Source organism: Ambystoma mexicanum, chromosome 6p (assembly GCF_040938575.1).
Source record: "Ambystoma mexicanum isolate Mex_15411 chromosome 6p, UKY_AmexF1_1, whole genome shotgun sequence".
NCBI lineage: Eukaryota > Metazoa > Chordata > Amphibia > Caudata > Ambystomatidae > Ambystoma > Ambystoma mexicanum.
Genome location: NC_090935.1, coordinates 774,997,948 through 775,014,450, shown reverse-complemented (window position 1 = coordinate 775,014,450; position 16,503 = coordinate 774,997,948). Strand labels below are relative to the sequence as shown.

The following is a 16,503-nucleotide window of genomic DNA, read 5'->3' as shown; positions in this document are numbered from 1 at the left end:
GCACCTTGGGTCCCAGACAAAAAGTCCAGGGTATGCGACAGGGTTGCAGCAGCATGGTTGCACATGTGGTTAAATCAAGGAAGCAACAGGTCGGTCACATATGGTGATCATGCTTAGAAGACAGTAAAAGAACAGAGATGGCAAAAAATAAATAAAAGAAAAATGAATGCTCAAACGTCATGCATCATGGGAAACAATGGTACATAAAAATTGTATACAATGTGCTGGGATACAGATACAATCACAACAGTGAGAATAACAGGCTATACACCGAATTTCAAATAAAACAATGGTAATTAATTTCCTCATTAAGACCATTTGGGGCTAGACTGCCAAGTTTGTCAATCCAAAAAGTTTCCCTGTGGTTGAGCCGCAAGCCCAAATCTTCATGAGGGTTGTTTTTAGTCAGAACTTCGAGGATCAGGAACCTTATTTGTGTAAGGTTGTGACTATTTTCTACCCAATGGCGGGCCACAGCCGAATTGGGATTAGCATTGCGGATGCAGGACCGATGTTCATTCCACCGTGTTTTGGCTGTTCTGGTGGATTGGCCCACGTAATATTTCTCACATGGGCATTTGATGCCATAAATGATATTGGAACTGTCGCAGGTGCCAAATGTTTTGAAGAAAATCTTCTTGCCTGTGCGTGGATGGTAAATAACATTGCCTTTGATTACCGAGTTGCAGTTGATGCAGTGGAGACAAGGAAATGTGCCTGTGCGTTGTGTGATTGGTTCTTTGGAAGGTGGTCTTGTGTGCAGTAGTTCATCTCTGAGGTTCCTGCTTCTCTGGTAGGCAAACACAGGTAGTTCGCTAAATTGATTTTGTACCCTTGTATCATTCTTGAAGATGCTCCAGTGTTTCTTGATTGTTTTCTTGATTTTGTTGCTTTGAACGGAGAATTTAGAAACATATACAGGCGATTTGAGTTCCCTCTTGCTTTTTTTGGGGGTGGACAGTAAAGTATCATTGTCGAGGGTATCAGCCCTTTGGGCTGCTGGGTTCAATTCTTCTTGCTTATAACCACGTGCTAGAAATTTATCTTTCATCTCAAGTTGTTGTGATATGCAATCTTCCAGGTCGCTTACATCTTTTTAACACGTAACAATTGGCTGTATGGAAGGTTCTTGAGCAGGCTTGGTTGATGAAAACTCAAGCGGTGCAGCAGGTTGTTGCGGTCGGTCATTTTCCGAAAAAGGGTAGTGCTATGGCCAGTTTCTCTCTTCTCTATTTTAACAACAAGGAAAGTGATCGTGTTGCGTGATGTTTCACTGGTAAATTGAATGTGCCGGTCAATGTTATAAAGGTACTCGAAAAAGGCATCAAATGCTGTCTCAGTGCCTGTCCAAACTCCATATATGTCATCAATGTATCGTGTCCATAGATGGATGTCCTTGCTCCATTCCTGTTTGTTAAGTATATAATCCATCTCGAATTTGTACATAAAGCAATTAGCGTATGTGGGCGCCATGGTGGCATCCATCGATGTGCCGCAGGCCTGTAGAAAAAACTGATTGCAATATTGAAAGTAAGAATTATCAGCGATAAATTGAAGAAGGGTCAATATAAATTCTTTCTGTGCTCGGACATCAGGTGTTTGTAGTAATAACCATTCAACTGATTCGATTCCAAGGTCATGCGGTATGGAAGTGTATAAACTTTTGACGTCAATAGTGAACATCAGCTGATTCTGTTGGAAAGTCGTGGAGTTAAGTTTCTGCAGAAAATGGGTAGTGTCGCGAGTATAAGTGGGGGTTTTCTGAATCCGTGGTTGCAGGAAAAAATCGATGTAGACGCCTAGTGGTTGATTAATGCTGTCCATGCCTGCGACTATTGGTCTTCCGGGTGGTTTGGTCAAATCTTTATGGATCTTAGGTAGTGTATAAAAGTTCGGAATTCTGGGGTGATTATTGTTCAAAAACTTACGTGTGTGTTTATTGATCCAATCCAATTCTAATGCTTTGTCTAGCAGTACCTCCAAGTTCTGTTTTATGGAAATGGTCGGGTCATGATCCAGGGTTGCATATGTAGTACGATCTTGTAATTGTCTTAAACACTCTGAGTCGTAGTCAACAGTGTTTAGGATAACCAAGGCACCCCCTTTGTCTGCTGGGCAGATTATGTTTTTGTCGCCGTACAGGTCTTTAATGAGTTTCATCTCATGAGGTTTGAGGTTCTTGTGCGGAGGAGTTTTATAGCTGATTCGTTCAAGGTCCCGGGTAACAAGGTCTGGAAAATGTCGATGGACGGTACTGTAATGGGTGGTACGAATCCGCTCTTAAATCTAAATTCCTGGAAATCAGGCATCTTCGTCGGATTATCTTGAGTTTCTAATTCTTCAAAAAAGACCTTCAATTTGAGCTTTCTGACAAATTGGTACAGTTCGATCTTGGTGTCGAATAATGTTGTGCCATAAGTGGGTACGAAACTCAATCCCTTCTGTAATGTGTCTTCTTCCGCCTTACTTAGTATTCTATCAGAAATGTTGATGACTAAGTTTTCCTTAGTTGTAGTCTCGTTTGCAGTTTGTTCCTTAGATTTCCTCCTCCCCCTGCGGGTTCTTTTGGCCGAGCGCCAAAAAAAGCCGAAGTAGAGGGTGCTTGTGTCGAAGGGCTGGTTGTGCGGTTGGAGTTGTCTGTCTGTTCCATAGGGGTTTCGGAATCTCTCTGTGCCTCTGAATCAGAGCTGGGGGTGTTGTTGGATGGATATTTATAGAGCTTCTTGGGTGCTACTGGACCATATTTCTCCATCCGTCTATACACTTCATCGTTGATATAATCATGTGTTGCGTTTGAATTTCTTAACTTTTTGTTCCCGCTCAGTTTTACAGTCTTCAAGCTTTGTGTTGATGTCTGCAACAATGATGTTGTATTCCTCTTGTCCTAGTGAACCAACTAGTTCTTTCTCAATGTCTTGAATTTCCGCATTCAGAGTGGTCAAATTCTTTGAGAGCTCTTGGATAGTTAGTAAAATCAGGTCTAAGGAGCATTTGTTCAAAATGGCCTCCCACTTACGAACAAACTCCTTACTCTCATTACACGAGGTGGAGCGGAGTTGTATTCGTAGACCTGTAGGGATTTGTTGGTTCTTGAAATAGAGACCCAATGTGATCGCGTGTAATTTCCTGTTGATCTCTTTGCGTATTAAGTACTCTGTTTGATCCGTTTGGCTGGATCCTTAGGTGTAGTCCCATGTGCACCAATTGATGTTTCGCTGACCAGTTCTAAAATTGCCGTTGCTTTCTCTGTTGAAAACCCTAGTGTTTCAGCGCATTCTGATGTGAGACTTTCAATATCCTCAAACGACATATTAGTTCATGTGTTACTAAAGTCAACAAATGTGTGCCTCCACTGTCCTGTGTCTCACCAAAGGGGAGAAAAAGAGCAAAGAGAAAAATGAGTGGGCACCACTTGGTAAAAATCTACTTGGATTAAATAATGCAAAATTATAATAGTATGTCTTGTTCAAATAATTGTACAGGAGCTGGCTGTGATGAGTCTGGAGACACCCTGACTCGGAATACATGTAAAGTAGGAGACCAAGTAAAAATACCAAGTCACACAGCCGCTCCCCGTTAGACCCAACTTGGGTTGTGAAGTTACTCCAGGTTTAAGTAAATTAGATCATGTATCCAATGTAATGCACTTTTTTTTGAAGAAAGTCTTTTGTTGTTTTTCAAAAATTATGATTTATCAAAGAAACAGTCTCAAAAAAGAAAAATCACTAATGAATTCTTAGTGAGGAAGCAGTTGCCCTAACTTGTTAGAGAATCAGACTCAATGTGCCAAGGCATTTCGGAAAGCAATTTCCTTCATCGGGGCTAGTCTGTTGTAGTGCAGGTTAGTCATATCCACAATCCGATATTATCAACATAACATAAAGAAACATCAAGAATAAAACACATCAATGTCGTGCATCGTAAAAAGCAAAGCAAAAACATACCATTCAGATGAGGTTTCAATAATGGGTGTTGTGCCGGAAAGAATGGAAAAAGTAAATAAATAAAAAGTGTTGGTAAACAATACGCTGCTCATCATGTTAGGCAAAAAAATCATGTAAGGATCTTTTACCTGTGTGGTGTGGCAGGCTTTATACACAAGCAGTGCAGGGTTGAAATATTAATGGAAGCCATTAAAGGCGTTCGTGATGAGTGCCCGATGCAAGTTAGGGCAGACAGATACCGTCACTTCTGCGGCTGAATATAAGATAAAGACCGTAATCAATGGGAGTTTGTGCATGGTAAATGAAAAAAGACCCTGGTGGGCAAAAGACGTACCATGTATCTCACGGGTTGTCAGAAACACCCCGTGCGCAGACGAGCGAAGTCTCCGGCTGACGCATTCAAACGTTGCTAAGGCAACGGTGCTTTTTATTGACACGTGACCGCCTCACGTCCCGGTTGGGTGCGCGGCTGTAAAATAATGCTGTTCTAGGGTTCATATGCTCAATGATAAGCAAACCGAACATTTGTCTGGCTTCATGTTATAATGTCACATATTGTCATAAATCTAAACACAAAAAAAACTAAATAATGGAAATGGAAAAAATACCGAAAAAAACGGAGGAGTACTCTGGCTGAAAATGTCCATTAGGGAAACACCCCATTAGACAAATTAAGACAACCTTGTCACGGAAGGTGCCACCGTAAGGCGGCACCTTGGGTCCCAGACAAAAAGTCCAGGATATGCGGCAGGGTTGCAGCAGCATGGTTGCACAAGTGGTTAAATCAAGGAAGCAACAGGTGGGTCACATATGGTGATCATGCTTAGAAGACAGTAAAAGAACAGAGATGGCAAAAAATAAATAAAAGAAAAATGAATACTTAAACTTCATGCATCATGGGCTAATACCCTTGCCCGTGATACTTTACTGTCCACCCCAAAAAAACGCAAATAACAAAGGGGGTCCTGGGAGACTCTCTGCCAGACAAGAGTCCTCGCTACAAGGGCCTTACCCAGAGTCTTTAGCTCACTATCTTTCACAGAGAAGAAATATCCCAAACATATCAGTCTTTGTCCTGCCCTGGGGCAGTCCAGCACCGAAATGCTAGGCAATACTCCTCTGAACAAGAGTACCAACAGCAACCCCAGACACGTGTTTCGGTCTGGTTGAACCTCATCAGTAGGGTGTAGCTGTCCCTCTCTAAGCATAGTGAGCAAAGGGTCCACGTCTGGATTACCCTAGTAATTTAGGGTGAGACCCAAAGTTACTTCAAATATGCAAATACCAAAGGGGGTCCTGGGAGACTCTCTGCCAGACATGAATCCTGGTTACAAGAGCCTTACCCAGAGTCTTTAGCTCACTATCCAAAAAAAGAAAGAGGGAACTCAAATCGCCTGTATATGTTTCTAAATTCTCTGTTCAAAGCAACAAAATCAAGAAACAATCAAGAAACACTGAAGCAGAATGATAAAAGGGTACAAAATCTATTTAGCAAACTACCTGTGTTTGCCTACCAGAGAAGCAGGAACCTCAGAGATGAACTAGTGCACACACGACCACCTTCCAAAGAACCAATCACACAACGCACAGGCACATTTCCTTGTCTCCACTGCATCAACTGCAACTCGGTAATCAAAGGCATGGTTATTTACCATCCACGCACAGGCAAGAAGATTTTCCTCAAAACATTTGGCACCTGCGACAGTTCCAACATCATTTATGGCATCAAATTCCCATGTGGGAAATATTACCTGGGCCAATCCACCAGAACAGCCAAAACACGGTGGAATGAACAGCGGTCCTGCATCCGCAATGCTAATCCCAATTCGTCTGTGGCCCGCCATTGGGTCGACAATAGTCACAACCTTACACAAATAAGGTTCCTGATCCTCGAAGTTCTGACTAAAAACAACCCTCATGAAGATTTGGGCTTGCGGCTCAACCCAGGGAAACTTTTTGGATTGACAAACTCGGCAGTCTAGCCCTGAATGGTCTTAATGAGGAAATTAATTACCATTGTTTTATTTGAACTTCGGTGTATAGCCTGTTATTCTCACTGTTGGGATTGTTTCTGTATGCCAAAACAGTGTATACAATTTTTATGTACCATTGTTTCCCGTGATGCATGACGTTTGAGCATTCATTTTTCTTTTATTTATTTTTTGCCATCTCTGTTCTTTTAATGTCTTCTAAGCATGATCACCATATGTGACCCACCTGTTGCTTCCTTGATTTAACCACTTGTGCAACCATGCTGCTGCAACCCAGTCGCATATCCTGGACTTTTTGTCTGGGACCCAAGGTGCCGCCTTACGGTGGCACCTACCGCGACAAGGTTGCCTTAATTTGTCTAATGAGGTGTTTCCCTAATGGACATTTTCTGCCAGATTACTCCTCTGGTTTTTTCTGTATTTTTTCCATTTCCATTATTTAGTTTTTTTTTGTGTTTAGATTTATGACAATATGTGACATTATAACATGAAGCCAGACAAATGTTCGGTTTGCTTATCATTGAGCATATGAACCCTAGAACAGCATTATTTGACGGCCGTGCGCCCAACCGGGACGCGAGGCGGTCACGTGTCAATAAAAAGCACCGTTGCCTTGCCAACGTTTGAGTGCGGCAGCCGGAGACTTTGCTCGTCTGCGCACGGGGGATCTCTGACCACCCGTGAGATACATAGTACGTCTTTTGCCCACCAGGGTCCTTTTTTCATTTACCATGCACAAACTCCCATTGATTGCGGTCTTTATCTTATATTCAGCTGCAGAAGTGACGGTATCTGTCTGCCCTAACTTGCATCAGGCACTCATCACGAACGCCTTAATGGCTTCCATGACTATTTCAACCCTGCACTGCTTGTGTATAAAGCCTGCCACACCACAAAGCTAAACGATCCTTATATGAGTTTTTTGCCTAACATGATGAGCAGCGTATTGTTCACTCACACTTTTAATTTATTTACTTTTCCATTCTTTCCGGCACAACACCCATTATTCAAACCTCATCTGAATGGTATGTTTTTGCTTTGCTTTTTACAATGCATGACATTGATGTGTTTTATTCTTGATGTTTCTTTATGTTACGTTGATAATATCGGATTGTGGATATGACTAACCTGCACTACAACAGACTAGCCCTGATGAAGGAAATTGCTTTCCGAAATGCATTGGCACATTGAGTCTGATTCTCTCACAAGTTGTGGCAACTGCTTCCTCACTAAGAATTCATTAGTGATTCCTCTATTTTGAGACTGTTTCTTTGATAAATCATAATTTTTGAAAAACAACAAAAGACTCTTTCTTCAAAAAAAGTGCATTACTTTGGATACATGATCTAATTTACTTAAACCTGGAGTAACTTCACAACCCAAGTTGGGTCTAACGGAAAGCAGCTGTGTGACTTGGTATTTTTACTCGGTCTCCTGCTTTTACAAGTACCCCTATTTGCACAGAACCTTGAGTCTGAAGAAAAGGTTCCAGCTGGCTTCTGTTCCTGTTGTAGTCCTGGAGATCCTGTTGTTCCTGGGCCTCAGTCGTGGGGAAAAGAGGGAGGCCGTCTGGAGACTCCTGCACTACAGTTTGAAGGTCGGCAGCAGTAGTGGGAACACTTCAGATCAGCAGCACTTTGCAGTTTCAGCTGCTCGCAAATAGCACCACCGCGGTTCTTGGACACCTTGTGGACTTTGCTTGCTTTTGGCATCCAGCACTCTGTTGAGGTGGCTCAGGCTTAGTTAGTCCTGCTGTGAGGGAGTCCGGAGGATCTTCCTGGAGCTCTGGTCCGGCTTAAAAACAATGCACTTGATTTTGGGGTTCCTGTCCGCTGGCACTCGGTTCCAGCAGCAGCCAAGAAGTACAGCCAGCAGGGAGAGGGGTTCCAGTCAAGTTCGTCTTGGGGTTGATTGGTCCCACCAACCCAAGAGGAGAAGTCGTCCTTTCCCGGCTTCTCTGGTCGATTCGAAATTTAGAGCTTCAGCACTGCAGCAGGACTTCACCGGGCAAACCAACGGTCCAGGAGGGTGCAGCAAGCTTCTCTTCCAGTTTCTTCTTCGGTTCCTTCGTCCTGTGGTTGACTCTGCCTTTCTTACAAAAGACCTCGCCTTTTATGCAAGTTTCTCCCATTCATTTGCAGCCTAGCTGTCACTCGCACAGCAGGCTGGCCGTTCTCCAAGGACAGCCAGCCAGCCAATCACTTTTGGGTGCATTCCTGTAACCAAGGAGACTAAGCACAGGAAGCTTTCGGGGATCTCCCGCGCCTCCTGTCCTGCCAGACACGCTGCAGCCAGAGGTGGGCTTCACCAGTGAATCCTGCCAAAGACAAAACAAACAAAGAGACCAAACCTGGTTTGGCGCACAGAGTAAATCTCAAAAAGGACTTTTCCAACTAGAAATGGTGAAAAAAGACCACCGGGCCATTTTGACAAAATGGGCACCCATGGGTGCAATACTGCAGCTGAGGATTCAGCCTGCGATAAAAACGTACAATCATAGGAAAAATAGACCGCTGCCACCAGCCATTAATTGTAGAAAGGGTAACATAAAATTGTTTCATGAGAAGGTAAGTAACCTAACCTAAGTAACCCCTCCAGCACTCTATGTAAGATAGTGTGTGCTGGGTCTACAAAGAGAAAGAGGTAAGTAAAGTCAATTTCACTTTACTACTCTTGGAAACAGTAGTTAATCCAAGAGAAGGTATTTAAACCTGTGAGAAAACCAAAGGACTTCTCTGTGACACAGCACTGAGGGTGCTGTGTCACACAATACAACAAGATGATGCCTATGGAGTTTGTCAGGCTCCAAAACCAAAAGAAACACAAATCAGATAAAAATACATGAGAGAGTGCAAAAAAGGTCTCACTCTCTCCAGGATTAAAGTTAAAAGTCCTAAAGTCCAGCAAAAGAGCTGGGGGTCTCTAAGGTAGAAGGGAATTAACACAGAAATGAGAATTCACCCTAACATCTGGGACCCACCAACTCCTGTGGATTTTTCATGGGGTACTGTTTTGGGAATAATTCAAACTTTGTTTTGATCACACATGGACGTTATTTACGGTTTGTGATGTTTTAAATGGACAGCTAATCTTTCTAGAATCCTTCGCACAGTTTCTCATCTGCCTTGTGAAGAAAATGTTTTCAACAACTTAAAACTGGACCGATGGCTCAATGCGTTAAGAGCTTGCCCCAGAAAAGGGGTTAACTTCCTGCTGGAGTTTGAATACTAGCAATGTCTTCTCAGCCTTTCATCCTTCCAAGCTCGACACATTAATTTACTACAACACTTAATAGTGGGGGGTGCTCTGTCGAGAAGGTGGTGTTAGTGGAGAGGTATTTTGTCGGTGATGTTTTACATTTTCAATTCCTGTAGGTGTGCTAGACATTATAGTTGTAAAATTTAATTTAACAGAGAGCTTTCAAAAGCTCATTGAAATCATTTATTATTTAACTGGTATAGGGCATGATTAAGGGGTTGTTTATGCAGAAGATTTAATTGCATGGAGAGATATCAGCGTTATTGCTTTCTTTCATTTTCAGCTCTAAAGACGTTGGCACAGTGTAATGCACTTGTTGGCAATCTCCAGCACAAAAACCTTGCCCTCAAAGTGAAAGCAGGCGCTTTAGTGAAAATCAGAGATCCAAACTATGCAGAAGAAGCACTTCACACTCTCAAACAGGTAATGTTTTGTTGAAAGTAACATTGGGCTCGCCCTACACAGTGCAGTAGTAACTCAAGCTATAACGTTAAGTGAACAATCAGTTTGAAAATCCTGCGTGAGATTAATCAGTGGTTCTCACCATTCCAATGGTGGCCATCATTACCTGAATGCAATTTCTTGGGTGGACCTCCAACTGTGCTTATTCCAGTTATTGTTCCTGCTGTACAGCCTGCAAATGTGTTTCTAACAGTTGTCAGCCTGCTAAGTTTTCATGAAATATGAAAACTGTGTTCATTCTTAAAGCTGGTCAACTTCGCATCCCCGGCTCAGCTAATGGGAAGTGCTTATGTTTCGGATCCATATGATTTAGAAACCGGGCACAGCACATACAGTGGAAAATCTGAATACGACAAAGGCAGTTTTCATAGAATTTGAAATCTGCACTTTACAGCAGAAAATACTGTGAGTTATGTCGAATCTGTCCATTTAATTACTTAGGCCTGACAGAAAGAACATGCATGTTTTCCAGATGTACAGTTTCTTGCTCATTATTATTGTTCTTTTGTACCTATTTAATGTGTTGAATTTGCCTTTTTCTGAGTCATATGTCCTTTGGAGTCTGTTCCATCTTTTTTTTGCTCATCCTGGGGAAAAAAATGTCTTTTGTTATTTGTGATCCCCTTCCTATTCAGTCCTTATCCATTTGCAAGTTAACAATTCCTTCTTAGATTGTGTCATGAAGAAAGAATTGACACGCCTACGCCATAGGATGGCTAAAGCTCATGCATTGGATTATTTTTCACGATCTCTATTGTTCAAAGCAGGAACAACACAGTGACAGCAGAGCATTTCATAATAACAGTTAGTCTTTAAGTACAAGAACATCAGGCACTTATCATAAAATGGGCCTCATTTCAAGTTGGGTGTTGTGTGTTAAAGGCGGCAGTATTACGTATACTGCTGCATTAATGCACCGGCCAACTATAGGTTTGGTGGGAAATTGGAGGATTCGCCTCCAGTCATGATCTCAAGGAAAATCTGCCAGCTTTCCGTGAAATTTCGGCAGAATTACTGTTCTGCCGAAAATGCCCCATTGAGTCCTATGGACTAAAAAAATATGGGGATGTATACTACCACTCCTAATCTGGCAGTAAGACTGCTGGACCAAGTGGCGGTAACAGTAATACAATTTGCTGGTATCTGGGCAGATTTACTGCACAGATACCACCACACTCATAATGAGACTCAATGTGTTGTATCATATAGCACACACAGAGACAATTGCTCTGCGAAAAGGCTGAAGACAGCAAAGGTTCATGTTAATGACACCAAACTAAGTCATAGAGCCATTTGGAGACCAAAAGACCAGGAATATAGGCTATATCTCGTAGCTACTATCATAGAGATTGATACAAGTGTTTGACTTTCCTTAAAACCCCAAAACCACAGATTAGACTCTGAGGGGTTGATGTTCCATAGTTATTCTCAAGATCTCCCAATCGCCCTTCATTTCGACAGAACATGGGAACATAACTCTGATACCCATTGGCACTCCCAAAATACCTATAAACTGGGGCAGAGTCCAGGCTGAGTCAAGGCAGTCTGCGTGTGTGTGAGACTGCAGCTGCATGTTCAGCAGTCTTTCCTTACTGCCTATGGTGTGCTAGGAGGAGGAGGCTTGTTTAAAAGCCCTTTTGCAGCACAGAGTGCCGCAGAGTCAAGACTTTACATGAGTAACCCTGCAGGCTCCTCTCACGCCATGACCAGCCTATTGGTGGAGTACCAGGGGTTCAGCGGGCTGAAAGTAAACAGGCAAAAGTCTGTTCTCTTACCACTACAGTGGTGGGGGATGGGGCGATCCCCCCGAACTGCACGTAACCAGTTTCGGTCTCCGGCCTCATGTATTTGGGCATCCATGTGAGCCCGAGCCCTGCAGATTACCTCTGCCTCACCTTGCATCCGCTGATGGATACATTGTCCTCAGAAACAGTACATTGGCAATATCTTCCGCTAACGATCTTGGGCAAAGCGGCTCTCTTTAAAATGCTGACGCTCCCCAGGTTTCTCTGTGTCCTGCAGAATGCCCCATTCCCGGTTCCCAAAACAGTTTTCAACACCATTAAGGGCACGTTGCGTGGGCTGCTGTGGGGAGGAGACAGCCGCGCATTGCACTCGTATGGGAGAGGGGAATTGGTCTGCCTTGCCTTCGCAGATACTACTGGGCGGCACAGCTGGGCTTGGTGAATAACTGGTTACACTGTGACCCTAGGCTTCCTCACATTTGTGATAGAAAAGGGCAGGATGTGACGAAAGTCACCCAAGAAAGTACTTTATGGTGAGGGGGACAGCCGACCTACCTTTGATGATGTTACACACCCTGAAGATATGGGCTGACGCACACCATCACATAGGGTGGGGACGTAAACCAATGCTGAATTAGCCCCTCTGGAACAACAGGAATCTCCCTGAGATACTCAAAATGGGCCATTTCACAAGCAGGGGAAAACGGGGGTGCATGTCCTGGCGCATGTGGCACAGGAGGGGCGGTTGATCCCATTTTGGGTGTTAGGAGGCACTTTTGAGTTACTGAGTAGCGAACAGTACAGACACCTGCAACTGGCGCATGCTATCGGCTCTCAGTTCCCCTGGTCCTGAGGAGCTCCCCCACCCCCCGGAAGCCAATCTCTATCCTGACCGCATTGTCACCAAGGTCACCTCGACATTGTACCAGGTATTGACGGCGTATGGGGCCCAGGAATTGTCCCGGCTCAAGCACAGATGGGAAGGGGATGTCAGGGCGTTTGATCCAGAGGAATGGGTAAACTCCCCTATTTTCCCACAGGAGATCGAATAACCAACAGGCTCTGTTTGATCCAACACAATATATTGCACCAGATTTATTACTCGCGGGTGGCTATGGCTCGTTGGGGTGTAGCAGATAGCGACACGTGTTTGAGGTGTGGGAGGGCGGCAGGCACTTTTTTTCCACACGCTGTGGGATTGTGAACAAATTCAGGTTTTCTGGGGAGATGTATCGCAGGTTAACTTCACTACTGGGGTCCAAAGTTGGCATTGCTGGGGTTTTGGGGGAAGGGGCAGGGTTCACCAGGCCATGAAAAAGTGTTTTTGTCTGCATACAAGGGTTGTTGAAGAGACGTAGTGCTGCAATATGGGGCTCTGCCACCAGGTATAAGGTTGAGCTGTCAATTGTGTGGTCCTCCCGTTGTTGCAGTGATCTTAATTTCATTGATGTACTCCTGTCGATGTGTCCACCACGCTATGGCAATTGTTTTTGTTCTGCTATGTCATTTATTTGAAAACAATAAAAAGTTATATTAATTTGTTTTTAAAAGGCTGATTTAAGGCAGTCTGTGGGGGTGTCAGACTGCAGCAGCATGTTCAGCAGTCTTTCCCTATTGCCTGCAGTGTGTCAGAAGGAATAGGAGGCGGCTCGTTTAAAAGCCCTTTTGCAGCGCAGAGCGCAGCAGAGTCAAGGCAATCTGCGGGTATGTGAGACTGCAGCAGCGTGTTCAGCAGTCTTTCCTTACTGCCTGCAGTGTGCCAGAAGGAATAGGAGGCGGCTTGTTTAAAAGCCTTTTTGCAGTACGCAACGCCGCAGAGTCAAGGCAGTCTGCAGGTTTGAGAAACTGCAGCAGCATGCACAGCCCTACTGCCTACAGTGTACCAGGAGGAGACTTGTTTAAAACCCCTTTTGCAGCGCGAAGCGCAGCAGAGTCAAGGCAGTCTGTGGGAGTCACCGGGAGGCGGCGATGGGCGAACCGGGAGGCGGCGATGGGCGAACCGTAAGTGTTTTTGCATCTTACTCCGCGCTTCATTCCAACTAAGTGGAAACGACTGTAAATATGTCCTACGCCCGTTGCGCTACGAAGTAAGGCTCCAGCTGATGCACTGGTTCCGACTACACGTTGCAATTTAGCAACTATAAATGTTTATGCGCATTTAAGGACCGCTGACTATCTCGGAAAGGGAAAACCCAAATCTTGCTGTAGAGTCCAGTGCGCTAGTAACTGAAAGCGCACCATGCCCTGCCCCTCTGCTCTTACTATCCTTTGACGACATCGGTGTTACAGCGTTATTGGGGAGGTTGCAGGGATTGGAGGAGACAGCGTTGTCTGAGGTGTAGGAAGCCTGCAAGGGTGCTATTGACCGTTTACCTGTGCAAGCCCTGCCGAGAGCAGAGATAGGTGCGGGTCCCGAAGATGATCTGGATTGCTTTGAGTTGGGTCAGAGGCTGCGTAGCCAGGGGTGAACTGGGAAGCACAAGAGGCCCTGGAAATAATTTTCAAAGTGGCCCCATGCTACACATTTTCAGCAAGCCCAACCCTTTTCCTATGGGAACATTTGAAAAAACCACACAAAAGTGGCCCATGGTGCAGAGGCCCACCGGGAAATCTCCAGAGTTCCCTATGGGCTAGTCCACTTCTATGCGTATCCCGGTGGTTGCCCAAGAGGAGCTTTGTAATCTGTTAATTCAAGAGGCTATACGTGAGATTTCCTTATCAGCCTCACCAGATCATTTTCAGGTCTCTTCAGAGTGCTCCCCGCACTCTTCTGTGTCATTTGCCCAGCCTACTCCGAGTTGATGTTTGGGGATTGAACTTCTTTACCACTCTGGAAACTATCCCTCAAAAATCAGCAGCCAACGTTAACTTTTCTTGGATATCAATTCCGACAGTGCAAAGACATAATGTGGGTCCTGCGGAATCCACCACTGTCCCACGGATCCTGCTGTCATATTTTTGTTTTGCTTTTTCTCTAATCTCTGCTCCTGCTGCTAATATGTTAGATAACCCACTGGTGGCAGTGGAGTCACAAGGGCAGCAGTTTTATTTTCCTATCTTTTTTTTCATAACATTTTATTGGGTTTTTACAAATTAGCATTACATTGAGTATAACGACAGTAGCAGATCAGCACTCGCTACGTATGATAATGTGATAATGTCTCTCGGTGAAAACAATGGGGGGGTGGGGAAACATGCTGATAGACTGAGCATTCTTGTCCGTGGCCCGCTCTGTCCGTGGTGGCCGAGCGGCTTTTGGTGGGCTGGGTTGTTGTGGCCTGAGGCTGTGTATCAATAGAGCGGGCTGATTTGGAGCCATCTGGTTAGTGGGGGCCTTCTGGTGAGGGCCGGAAATTTGGCAGCATAGTCCATAAATGGGTCCCATATATTTAAGGCTCTATTCAGAGAGCCAGTTCGGATTGCAGTGATTTTTTTCAGCAACCGCTATGTCCCAGCATTTAGCCCACCAAAGTACCACTGAGGGTCCTTCTTTGTCTTTCCACACCCGGGCTATTGCAATTTTCGCTGCTAGGAGTAGGTGTGTGCATAGCCGGGGGATTTGGCCTGTGAGTGGGAAAGCGCCGTCACCTGTATCACCTAACAGGATGGTTCCGGGGTCCCAAGGGATGGAGAGGCCAGAGATGTCCTTGATGTGTTTAATTGCCTCTCTCCAGTACATTTCAGCCTTCGGGCATGTCCATACCATGTGGAATAATGTGCCGGGTGTCGGGCACCCACGCCAGCAAGTTCCAGGAATGTTCGGGTTGGCCCTGTTGATTTGAGCGGGGGTTACATAGTACCTATAGCAGAGTTTATAGCCCCCTTCCCTATTTGTAATGCATTGTGAGCTTTTATGCAGTCTGGCCCAGATTTTCCCCCAGTCTTCAACTTCAATTTCCTTACCCAAGACCTTTTCCCATTCGAGCATGTATCTTTCTTTTATAGATGGGTCTGCTCTGTCTAGGAGTCGGTAGAGGGTCGAGGTTCTGCCTTTGCTAGTAGGGGTCGTTAGAGATAGTTCCATCGCGGTTAATTCTCTGGAGCATTTCTCTCTGGTTACCCTGTGGGACAACCAATGTCGGATTTGGGCATAGTGGAATCTTTCTCGTTCATGAACCCCGAATTTTGCTTTGCACCGCTCGAATGAAATGGGTGCTCCTGCTTCTAGGAAATCGCTGGTTATTTGCAAGCCTCCCTCTATCCAGGATTGGAAGCTGTGTGGAGACATGCCTGGGGAGAATTCATGGTTGTTTCAGATGGGGTTAAGGGGCCCAGAGAACCGCGGATGCCCCATTTTCGGACCGCTGCCCTCCAGCAGCGGACTGTTGTTCTTGTTGCTAGTAGGGGGCCGGTAGTTGTTTGTGGATGTATGGTGGGTAGGTGTGGGGTGCGGAGGGCGCTACCGAGCACCAAGCTTCTTCTAGATTGTCCATTTCGGTGTGTCTGACTCTTGAACCCATGAGAATGCGTGGGACAGTTGCGCCGCTAGGGTGTATCTTGCCAGATCGGGAACTACCAAACTGCCCTGTGCTATCCCCCTCATCATTATTCGTTTGCAGATGCGACGTCCCCCCCCCCCCCCATACGTATTCTTGGATTTTCTTTTGTAAGGCTATCCGGGCTGGACCTTGGATCTGAATTGGTAGTGCTGTGCAATGGTAAAGCCATCTAGGGATTAGATTCATCTTGATGGCGGTAATCCGACCAAACCAGGAAATCTTCTGGGGCTTCCACCGTTTAAGATAATTTTGGAGCTCTTTAATCAATTGCGGGAAGTTATTTGAATACAAGCGTAATGGGTCATTTGGGATCCGAACCTCGAGATAATCGATTGCGCCTGTCGACCATGGGATTGGCATTAGTGGGCTGAGAGAGTCTTTTTCTTGTTTAGAGAGATTAACTGCTAAATCAGCGGATTTGGTTAGATTTACCTTGAACCCAGGTAGGGTCCCAAACTCTGCGATCTCCTCCCACAGGGCGCCCAAGGACATTGCCAGATTTGATGCTGTTATTAGGACATCGTGTGCATATAGTGCTATTTTATATTCTTGGCCACCCACGGATATCCCATTTATTCTAGGATTTTGTCTGATTTTTGCTGCG

At 44.9% G+C, this 16,503-nt stretch overlaps 1 protein-coding gene across 1 annotated transcript in view; it reads left to right on the top strand.

Annotated features, from left to right (window-relative positions):
* SKIC3 (SKI3 subunit of superkiller complex) overlaps window positions 1-16,503 on the top strand; it is a 2,336,627-nt gene that overhangs the window by 424,574 nt on the left and 1,895,550 nt on the right. Inside the window, exon 11 of the mRNA XM_069627646.1 lies at window positions 9,477-9,616. Coding sequence (XP_069483747.1) covers window positions 9,477-9,616 — 140 coding nt within the window. The remainder of the gene's footprint in view (window positions 1-9,476; window positions 9,617-16,503) is intronic.